General features: G+C 40.6%; 1 protein-coding gene across 1 annotated transcript in view; it reads left to right on the forward strand.

Moving 5' to 3' along the window:
* The window catches only part of LOC122684758 (glutamate decarboxylase 1-like), a 71,153-nt gene extending 59,103 nt beyond the window's left edge, over positions 1-12,050 (forward strand). Inside the window, exons 14-17 of the mRNA XM_043889065.1 lie at positions 2,886-3,035; positions 10,125-10,232; positions 11,132-11,221; positions 11,877-12,050. Coding sequence (XP_043745000.1) covers positions 2,886-3,035; positions 10,125-10,232; positions 11,132-11,221; positions 11,877-12,050 — 522 coding nt within the window. The remainder of the gene's footprint in view (positions 1-2,885; positions 3,036-10,124; positions 10,233-11,131; positions 11,222-11,876) is intronic.
* Positions 12,051-12,390: the final 340 nt, after the last annotated feature.

Raw genomic sequence — 12,390 nt, forward strand, 5'->3', positions numbered from 1 at the left:
TCAAGAAGATCCCCTGGAGAAGGAAATGGCAACCCTCTCCAGTATTCTTGCCTGGAGAATCCCATGGACAGAGTCCATGGAGTCGCCAAGGGTCGGACACCACTGAGCCACTAACACTGGCAGTGGGTAACTAAAGTGCCACAGAATCCAATGACTGTAGGGCAACAGGTTGTAAGTTAACGTGTGAATAAGATCTGGGATAAGACAGTAGACAGTGATGAGAAATAGAACAGATGATAGAAAATGTGGTCATTCATGACCTACCTTCTAAACACACCATGAACAAATGGAAGGTCTCTTTGGAGTCAGATTTGGCCTGCTGACCAATTTGTTACCTCGGAGAGTAAGACCAAAATAAGACTCGTTTTAAGTAGGGATGACTATCAGTAACGGTGATATACATTTAGCATAAAAAGCAAAAAATTATGGGCTGTATGAAGTTAATTTTTGCTTATAAGTTTGTGTATTTTATCTCTGCCAATAGTAAATGTAATGCTACACAAGGAGATAAGCCCGTGATCTGCTTGCAGGAGCAAGAAGAGATACAATTACAAAGCTCAGCTTGAATATTGCCCGTCTCTACTTAGTTGTCAGAGGTGCAGAGCACTTGGCGTAGCTCTCATTTTTAGCTTTGTTTTCTTTCCTCTTGTTCACAAGCAATTCAGTGGTTTGAATTGAAAAATAAAGTGCTTGTCTTCCCATTATAAACTGCCCGAGCTGGTACTCCCCACTTTCTGTTGAGTGTTAAATACACACCTCTTCTCTAGCTCTAAGACAGTCTTTGTTCTCTCTTAACCCTAGGCATTCTCAGAAATTCAGGCTGGAACCATTAGCTCTACTTTAGATTCTGCTCAGCTGGCTGCATGGCAACAACCTCTCCACTTTGCTAACAGATCTGTATTCCACTTTCAGATTTCTGGTACTTTTATGTTTAGGGCTCAAAAACAAATTTTCTGCAGTTTTTCATTTCTTCATTCATAAAGAGTATGTTGAAGTAGCCCTGCCCTTCTCTGCTCAGCCTCCTACAACCCAGACTGTAAACTCAACAAGGCTAGAGTTTTTCCTTATCACAAGTTCACAGTCCCAGCACAGAGTATGACAGATTTTAGGTGCTTAATTTTTATCTCAGAGGCTTCCCGGGTGACACAATGGTCTAAAGAATCCACCTGCCATTGCAGGAGATGCCAGAGATGTGGGTCCAGTCCCTGGCTTGGGAGGATCCCTGGAAAAGGAAATGACAACCCACTGCAGTATTCTTGCCTGGGAAATCCCATCGACATAGGAGCCTGGTGGGCTATAGTCCCTGGGGTCGCAAAGAATCAGACCTAACTGAGCATACTCACAATCTTTACCTAAGAACTATAGTTAAAAGTCACATTGTTTACACTATTTTAAAGTATTTTAGTTTCTAGTTCCTATCTAACAAAATATTAAAGTAGAAGTTTGAAGTAAACTAAATGGAAAATATTTTTCATGTGTAAATTGGACCCGATAGTGTGTAGTGTATTAGTCGTTCAGCCGTGTCTGATTCTTTGTGACCCCATGGACTGTAGCCCACCAGGCTTCTCTGTCCATGGGATTCTCCTGAGCCAGACAGTAAAGAATTTAGGAATCTGCCTGAAATGCAGGAGACGCAGGAGACAAGGGTCAGTCCCTGGGTTGGGAAGATCCCCTGGAGAAGGGAATGGCTACACACTCTGGTATTCTTCTACTTTAATATTTTCTTAGATAGGAACTGGAAGCTAAAATATTTTAAAACAGTGTATGTAGTGCATATACATATATATATATATAGTATATAGTGTATATGCACACACACTGTACACACACACACAGTACTCTCCTTTGCAAGGCATCATTTCTTCTCTATTTCACCCCAGTACTTCAAATCTTATCACCAATTCTGATCCTTTCCTTAGATCCATAAGCTGCTCCTAAATAAGAGTGTGAGCTTTCTTCTCTTGGAAATTGGATTGCCACCGACTCCCAGACAAACTACCCTCTTGTTAGCTCTCAAACTTACCACTGTATAGATATATGATCTTGAAAATTACTTACCGTGGTGAAGTTTCTGTTTCTCCAATCTATAAAAATGATCTAATAGTAGCACTTACGCCCTAAGTCGTCCATGAGGATCAGATGGTATATTTGTAATGTGTCCAGCATATAATAGGCACGTGATAAATATGTTATTTGCTTCATATTCAAAAGGTTATAGTTGGCATATATTTAAGCTCTCCCCAGTCAATGCACACAGGTTAGCCTTTGTTATGCTGTGGCCATGCACATCTTCTGAGAAAAGCCCCTTTTCAACTGCTTGATGGAAAACATTTCTTTTCTCTAGTGATTATTATTTAATCATTCAAAAGGAATATTTCTCCATTCTTCAATACCAAGGAGGAATGTTTTTGACACCTTTTATGTAGGAGGAAATGGCTAGGAAAGGGCAAAATTAAATAAATGGGCTATTTTATTCTCTACCTCCCGTGGCCATCAGAGCAGTTTGCTTGACTGGCATCTAAACGGTTGATTCATGAGGGACCTTAGTTAAAGTGAACCAGGCACTCAATTCTAATTAACTTCAATGCAGGCTGGTCACATAATTTCAAAAGAGCAGCGAAACTTCAAGGTTTTTAAGAAAAGTTAAAGAAATATAGACAACTGGTAATCTAATTACACCATCTACTGTTCCAGATAAATCCAAAGAACAACTGAATCCATGAAAATCCTAAGAAAGTAACATATTTTTATATAAAGTAAACAAAAATTCTATTTAAATGTGCCTGTAAAGTAGAAATGCTAAGTGAGCTGAAATAAATAAGTGATTGTGGCTTCTTATTGAGAAGTGGATGGCTTACACAGTAGATGCGTCATTCCTTTTTCAGGGTCTTCTGGGAGCATGCAACCAGATGCAGGCTGAATACCTTTTCCAGCCTGATAAAGTCTACAATAGTAACTTTGACACCGGGGATAAAACTATTCAGTGTGGCCGACACGTTGATGTCTTTAAGCTCTGGTTAATGTGGAAGGCAAAGGTAGGAATTTGCCATCTTTTATTAGGTCCTATGTACTTGGATCCCTGATGTAACTAGTTCCATATTTTAGAGCTTACTTTGGATGTCTTTTCCCAAATTAGAGCCCTTTTATATTTTAAGTTTTTCTCGTTTTAAAATTGTATTTATTTGTCTTTGGCTGTGCTGGGCCTCCACTGCTGCGCGGGCTTTCCTTTAGTTGGCGAAGGCGGGCTGCGCTCTAGGTTCGGGGCTCCCCCCTGCGGTGTCTTCTCTGGTTGCCGAGCGAACGGTCCGGGGTGCATGGGGCTTCGGCAGTCGCAGCACGCGGACCCAGTGGCTGCGGTTTGCAGGCCCTAGAGCACAGGCTCCGTAGTTGCGGCACACAGGCTTACTTGCTCCGTGGCGTGTGGGATCCCCCAGATCAGGGATCCAATCCCTGTCTCCTACGTTCGCAGGAGGGGTCTTTACCCGTGAGCCACCAGAGAAGACCTATGGTCCTTTTATTTGTTAAACTCTGTCAGGGAAACGGCTCTATTTCTAACTGCAAATGACAAGCTTGGTTTCTGAGCTCAAATTTCTACTGAGGTGGATAAGATTTTAGCTTGTTTTACCATTAATATGTAGTCTATCAAATGGTAGGAGTAAAATCTGTTCAGTTGAGTTCAGTCGCTCAGTCATGTCCAACTCTTTGTGACCCCATGAACCACAGCACGCCAGGCCTCCCTGTCCATCACCAACTCCCAGAGTTTACCCAAACCCATGTCCATCAGGTCGACGATGCCATCCAACCATCTCATCCTCTGACATCCCCTTCTCCTCCTGCCTTCAATCCTTCCCAGCATCAGGGTCTTTTCCAATGAGTCAGCTCTTCGCATCAGGTGGCCAAAGTATTGGAGTTTCAGCTTCAGCATCAGTCCTTCCAATGAACACCCAGGACTCATCTCCTTTAGGATGGACTGGTTGGATCTCCTTGCAGTCCAAGGGACTCTCAAGAGTCTTCTCCAACATCACAGTTCAAAAGCATAAATTCTTCAGCACTCAGCTTTCTTTATAGTCCAACTCTCATATCCATACAGGACCACTGGAAAAACCATAGCTTTGACTACACGGACCTTTGTTGGCAAAGTAATGTCTCTGCTTTTTAATATGCTGTCTAGGTTGGTCATAACTTTCCTTCCAAGGAGTAAGTGTCTTTTAATTTCATGTCTGCAGTCACCATCTGCAGTGATTTTGGAAAAAATCAAAGTCTACCACTGTTTCCCCATCTATTTGCCATGAAGTGATGGGACCAGAGGCCATGATCTTAGTTTTCTGAATGTTGAGCTTTAAGCCAACTTTTTCACTCTCCTCTTTCACTTTCATCAAGAGGAGTTTTAGTTCCTCTTCATTCTCTGCCATAAGGGTGGTGTCATCTGCATATCTGAGGTTATTGGTATTTCTCTCGGCAATCTTGATTCCAGCTCATGCTTCCTCCAGCCCAGCGTGTCTCATGCTGTACTCTGCATATAAGTTAAATAAGCAGGGTGACAATATACAGCCTTGACGTACTCCTTTTCCTATTTGGAACCAGTCTGTTGTTCCATGTCCAGTTCTAACTGTTGCTTCTTAACCTGCATACAGGTTTTTCAAGAGGCCGGTCAGGTGGTCTGGTATTCCCATCTTTTTAAGAATTTTCCACAGTTTGTTGTGGTCCACACAGTCGAAGGCTTTGACATAGTCAATAAAGCAGAAATAGATGTTTTTCTGGAACTCTCTTGCTTTTCAATGATTCATCAGATGTTGGCAATTTGATCTCTGGTTCCTCTGCCTTTTCTAAAACCAGCTCGAACATCTGGAAGTTCACGGTTCACATATTGCTGAAACCTGGCTTGAAGAATTTTGAGCATTACTTTACTAGCGTGTGAGATGAGTGCAATTGTGCAGTAGGAATTATATAACAGATTAAATAGCAGATTCCTAAAATCTTTAGGAATATAAATTTGCCTTCAGGTTTAAAAAAAACAACTTTTTTTTTTCTAATTGGAATTGGAAATAGGTCAAGCCACTTGAAGCCAATATAGATTCCCAGATGTGAACGCTTATTAATTACCTGAATATTCAATCTACCTTAGAGTCAAGGCCAGGGCTTCCCAGGTGGTGCTGTGGTAGAACATCCATCTGCTAATGTGGGCGATGCAAGAGACCCGGGTTTGATGCCTGGATCGGGAAGATCCCCTGAATAAGGAAATGACAACCCACTTCAGTACTCTTGCCTGGAGAATCCCACGGACAGAAGAGCCTGCCAGGATACAGTCCATGGGTCGAAGAGTCAGACGTGACTGGGCGATTACTACACGCCCGCACACAAGCACACACAGACATACACACACAAACAGACACACACATAGAGACACACCACAAACACAGACAAACACACAGACACACAAACACAGACACAGACACACAGACACACACACAGAGAGACACACAGACAGACACACAGAAAGACACACACACAGACAAACACACACACAGACACACACACACACAGAGACACACACACAGAGACACACACAGACACGTACGCAGAGACACACACAAACAGACAGACAGACACACACAAAGACACACACAGACACACACACAGAGACACACATACTAACAGACACACACACACAGACACACACACAGAGACACACACAGAGACACACACACAGACACAGACACACACACAGACACACATACACAGACACACACACACACACAGACACAGACACACACAGACAGACACACACAGACACACACACAGACACTCATACAGACACACACAGACACACACACAGAGACACCACAGACACACACACAGACACACACACACAGACACAACACATAGACACACAGACACACACACAGAGACACACACACAGAGACACACACAGAGACACACACACACAGACACACACACACAGACACACACACAGACATACACACACACAGACACACACACACAGACACACGCATAGACACACACACACAGAGGCACACACACACACAGACACACACACAGAAACACACAGATACACAGACACAGACACACACACAGACACACACATAGACACACACACACAGACACAAACAGACACACACCCACAGACACACCCACAGACACACACACAGACAGACACACACAGACACAGGCACACAGACAGACAGACACACACAGACACACAGACACATACAGACACACACACAGAGACAGACACACACACAGACACACAAACACAGAGACACACACACACACAGACACACACAGACACACACACAGAGACACACAGACAGACAGACAGACACACACAGACACACACACAGACACACACACATACACACAGACACACAGGCACAGACACTCAGACACAGCCACACACACACACACACACAAATACACAGACACACACACACACAGAGTCAAGGATAACAGTACAGTCTCTCTGAAGTTTGCAACAGCAGATCATGTTCTTCACCCTCCTTCTGCCCCTTATTTATAATTTTTACTTAAATAATGGAAATGCTTTTAGGAAGCTATTTCTATCACCTCTTTCCCAATCCTCTATAGGAAGATGGGCAGTAAGTTCTGTGAAGATGAAAGCTTTGACATGAACCAACAGCTTCTTTGATACAGTGGGAACCTGATCCTCCACAACACATCACCCACCCTCTGCATCTCAAGGGGACTCTTGTGTATATTACAGGTAGTTATCCTCCAGAAAAGTTGCTTAGATTTTTTATTTGGTGGATATAGAATTCCTAGCACAAAACACAAATAGAAAAATATGTTCTGTAACATGAATCACAGAGGCAAATTCATGATCCTTCTTTAGTAATCTATAATACATTGGTGGCATTTTCTCTTACAAATTTATCTTTTATCACCTGCTTTTTCCTAACCTTATAATCACCTTGTTTGAAATAAGCATTTAAAAATCCACTTTGAATAATGTATATATATTGATAACTCACCTTAAATTCTTTTGATAATAAGGCATTGAAATAATAAATATATCTATTCAATAGTATAGATCTTCAGTAGTAATGGGTTTACCACACGTTGAATATATATTAGGCTACAAAGCTTTACTTATATTACTTAGCTTACGTGTCCCAACAGTTGAGCTGGTTATATCTGGTAAATAGGTAAAGAAATTAACTTGCTGATGGATGAAGAGAACTTAATTTAAGGAGCACAGCTGACTCTCAAATTAAAAATCTATTTTTCTACGAATCCATATTATCTTTCTTAACATAATTTATAGCACCATGAGAATGCTGAAACTCACGTAGAGTAGTGATGAAGAAGCAGGTTTATCACCTTTTGCATATGGAAACTATGTTATTTAAAAAAAAAGGTGTATAAGCAGATATTATGTAAGCAAGGCCATTCCTGAGAGCAGGGAAACAAAATCCCAGTATACGGTGGAACGGAAATTATTTTCCTATTTAAGAGCATTTTTATATGTTAAAATGAAAGTTCAGGTAAATATCCATGGCAGGCTTGAAAGGGATGAGTTGACTTGCAGGTTTTTGCATGATCTATAACTACTAAATATTTAAACATTTGCTGTGTGAGACTCCATCAGTTTTCTTGACAAGATGATGGGAATTAATAATAAAGTTTAGAGATATAAGTGAAAATTTTGTATTTTTTTTCCTCATTTGTTGTAATTACAGAATGAATACTTCATTGATTACAGAAAAGAGGAGCCATTTTTAATGAAATTCATATTTCTTTAAAGTAAAATTAATTCCATGAAGTACTGTGGTAGGTTATAAAACTAAGTAATAAAATCATATAGAAATACAAGATTCCACAAACATTAATTATTGTGCAGAAGCAAATGTAATGCACAAGCTTCTTTTTTTGGATGGATTTTCTACATGAGTTGGACTAGTTTTATATTCATAAAATGACTGTGTTTGGCCAGGAGAAAGCTATCAGGAGCTTAATTGTCCAAGAGCCCCATCTGCTTCTTCTAAAGTCACGGTTGCATTTGCCCTAAGGCTGGGCTTCCCGGTTTTCTCCGTCAGTGACTGACTGTGCGTGGCAGGGCGTCTAAGGCATACCGCTCCTGAGAGACAGGAGACTATTCCTGGTAGCTGAGTTGATGTGAAGAGGTCTTAAAGGCCGTCCTAAATCTTAGATTTCATTGCTCATCTTTTCCCTTCACTTAGAGTCATGTTTGGGCTTGCCTGGTGGCTCAGATGGTAAAGAATTTGCCTGCAATGTGAGAGACCAGGGTTCAATCCCTGGGTTGGGAAGATCCCCTCAAGAAGGGAATGGCAACCCACTGTAGCATTCTTGCCTGGAGACTCCCATGGACAGAGGAGCCTGGCAGGCTCCCGTTCCTGAGGGCACAGAGTCAGACACGACTGAGCGACTAATACACACACACACACACACACACACACACACACACACACACACACGAGTCGTATTTGTTCACAGTCTAAAAGCTTTCCCAGGCTGCCGACGTCCTTCCTACCGTCTTTCACACAGGTATGTGTGTACGCTCAGTTGCATCTGTCTCTTTGCGGCCCCAAGGACACTAGTCTGCCTGATCACAAAAGCTTAAGTATTGAGAAGATGCTGAAGTGCCACCTCATATTGTTGTAAAGGCTCTACGTTGCATACCCCTAAAGTAACCAGTAATGGGTACCCTCAGCAGAGAATGTCTGGAATGTACAGACAGAAGTAGAGATCATTAGAAAGCAAATTCAGTAATGCAGGAGGGGGTGATTGGGCCAGCAAAGTGGCAACAAATAGGTTAAGATATATTAGAATTTAATTACCTCTGGAGGGTAAATCCAATGGAATTTTTCAAAATATTCTACTGGGTGTGGGTGTGAAAAAAGAAGAAAGTCAAGGATAAGATGGTTTGGACCTTAGCAACTAAAGGATAGAATGGAGATTGGGAATGCTGGGAAGTACAAGTTGTGGAGAAAGGTCAGGAGTTCGGTTCTGGGCATGTCATTTTGAGATGTTAGTTATATTAATAGGGAATCAGACATATGAATCTGAGGTTCAGAGATGAGGTCTCAGGTGGAAACATAAGTGGGAGAGTCATCGCCTTTACATATTGCTTAGAGCCATGAGATAAGCGGACATCACCAAGGGAAAGAAGGCGAGTGGAGACAGAGACAGGTCGATTTTTCTGTGCCTTCATCACCCACTTTATAGTGTTCTAAGAGTGAATCAAACCAAGAGTACAAAGCCCGGAACTACGTACCTGCGATATAGCTAAAGGTCAACAATTGTTAGTTTTAAGATATCCTATGCCAGCCAATATGCCAAGGGCTTTATTTTTCATATTTCTCCTGTTCTTCACTGCACTGTATAAAATTTTTTAAAAAATTTTCTCTGCATACTAGACAGATAAAAAGTTAGATGTCAAGGGCTTCCCTGGTGGCTGAGTGGTAAAGGGTCCTCCTGCCAACGCAGGAGACACGGGTTCCACCCCTGGGCTGGACAGATCCCACATGCTGTGGAGCAGCTGAGCCCGTGAGCCACTCTGCTGGGCCTGCGCTCTGAAACACGGGGGTCACGGCTACTAAAGCCCACGCACCCTAGAGCCCTTGCACCCTAAAGCCCACGCACCCTAGAGCCATGCATCCTAGGACACACTCAGCCTGGAGCACACCCACCCTAGAGCCCGTGCTCTACGACAAGAGGAGTCTGCACCCCACAACTAGAAAGTAGCCCTGAGTCACCACAGCTAAAGAGAAAGCCCTCCCGGCGAGGGAGAACAGCACAGCCAAAAACAGACAAATAAATAAGTAAAATTATTTTAAAAACTCATGTCAAAATATTTATCAAACATTTGTAGATCTAGGCAACAGAAGCTTAACAAGGCTACGTAACTTGCCTCAAGCTCCACAGACAGTAGGGAGTAAAAGCAGATTGAGAAGACAGAAATAAGAATGCAGTGAGAATAGGTGATACCTACTATTAGTAAGATAACAATCACATTTATTTAAATAAGTACATTTAAATAAATTTAATACATTTCAAGAGCTTCTTTAGTTTAATTTAAAGGTACTTACTTGAATAAAGCTTTTGATGTTTCTTTTAAACTACAGGGAACCTATGGCTTTGAGGTACAGATTGACAGATATATGGAACTTGCAAAATACTTCTATAAAGTTTTAAAGAAAAAAGATAACTTTAAGCTTGTATTTGACGCAGAGGTAAGGAATCTATTAGTGTGTTTTTTTGGTGATATTTTAATGTATCTATTCTTTCTTTGCTGAGTATTTTTTCTTGAATCTATTACCTGTCTAACACTTTGAGATAATTCAAAAGTTACATGCAATAATTATCATACATTTTATTTTATCTAAGTGCTGCAAAACATTTAGATCTTAAAAACTTTTCCATTAAGTTCTCTTTTTTTGAAGGCCTAGGGCCTAATAGATTAATTTAATAGTTGCCTTGCCTTTATGCATGCTTAATTGTGTCTGACTCTTACTGATCCCATGGATTATATCCCACCAGGCTCTCAATTTAAAAAAAATTAAGATAAAACTATTTGGCTATAATTGCTTTTCTGATTTTGATGGCACTTAATCAAGAGAAATTTAATTTTTCCTAGCATTTTTCTTGTAAGTTAGGCTATGCAGTTGGGCTTCTGGAGAGTAGATAACATAAGAAAAAGTGATCTTTAAGTTACCTGATAATGCTTGGTTAATTATTATTAAGGTACTAAATTATAGATATTAATGGTAAAATTGAGAGTGTTGCTAGTATTATATCCATCTTCCTCTTCAAGGGCCAGTCAGCCCCTTGGCAGCCTGATGGCATGGGTAATTAAAATACTTCTGGGATAATTAAGAAATTAGGTAGGGCTTTAAGAATACTCATAAAATTAGGGGGCCCACCCTACTACTTTCCCTGGTGGCTCAGACCGTAAAGCGTCTGCCTACAATGCGGGAGACCCAGGTTTGATCCCTGGGTCGGGAAGATCTTCTGGAGAAGGAAATGGCAACGCACTCCTGTAAGAAAAAAAAAAAAAAAGAATACTCATAAAATTACTAAAGAAGTAGATAAAACTTTAAGAATACTTTTAAAGTGTTAATTTTTGATTTAGCCTGAGTTCACCAATGTCTGCTTCTGGTATTTCCCACCAAGACTTAAACATATCCCGAAAGGTTTTGAAAGAGATCAGGAACTGCAAAAGGTAAGTTTGTGCATGTGATATGGGGGTTATAATTTTCATACTGCATTTTAAATAACTTGTGAATGCCCTCTGCTTTCCCCAAGTCTCAGTACCACTCTGTCCTATAGTACAATGACCCAAGAGTGTTGTGATCTGACGTCACCTGCCCAGTATTGTTTTAGGAGCTGTGCAAGACATTAAAGGTAGAATTTTCCTCTGTAGAATTTACAAGGAAACCATGTTTCGCTGCAAAACAGTGACCTTGTTGAAAAACTCAAGTTGTATGGTAATAACTCAAAGAGTGAAAGTTAGAATACCAGAAGGTATTCCTACTTTTCCATTCTCTAGTTCATTTTACCTCTCTCCTGCATATGTCTGTTTAGATTGACATAAAAATGTAAACAAAATGTCATACAACCTTCTTTAATGTATTCTAGTACACTTGCATTATTTTAGGAGTTTGGTAATTGTGAATCATGGACTAGCAAGAGCGTTAATATGTGTTTAGAACAGGCTGCTTTTTTTCTGTAGGAAGCTGCTTCTTAAAAATTATCCCTGACAGTTTTAAATTGCCTGCAATTTACCTCAAGCTAATGATAGTCATGTAGTCACCTAGGAGGTAGAACAGTATTTATTTGTAAACTTTCTTTTTAATGATATTTGCATTTGTACACAGATTGCTCCAAAGATTAAAGCACAGATGATAGTGGAAGGCACAGTCATGCTCAGCTACCAGCCCTGTGGGGACAAAGTAAATTTCTTCCGAATGGTCTTTTCTAATCCTGCCACAAGACAAACAGATGTTGACTATCTTATTGATGAAATTCAAAGACTTGGGAAAGATTTATGATACAGCAGTATAAACTTGAATACTGAATGTAAAAACCAAGTTGAAAAATCTATTGCAGAAGACAATAATAAAGGGATATTATAAATGGTATCCTCTCTTTAGAATGTTTGATTCTTTTCTATCCTATGTTATGTAAGATGATGACAGGGGAATGAGTTCATTGGAGATAGATATAGAGATTCAAGTTTGTTTATGTATTTGTTGTTTTCACTAATTCAGTAAAACTTATGGAAAGTCACAGGTGTCTTGGGCTTCAAAATCACTGCAGATGGTGACTGCTGCCATGAAAATAAAAGGCACTTGCTCCTTGGACAAAAAGCTATGACAAACCTAGATGGTG

This window comes from Cervus elaphus, chromosome 27 (genome assembly GCF_910594005.1).
Source record: "Cervus elaphus chromosome 27, mCerEla1.1, whole genome shotgun sequence".
Taxonomy (NCBI): Eukaryota; Metazoa; Chordata; class Mammalia; order Artiodactyla; family Cervidae; genus Cervus; species Cervus elaphus.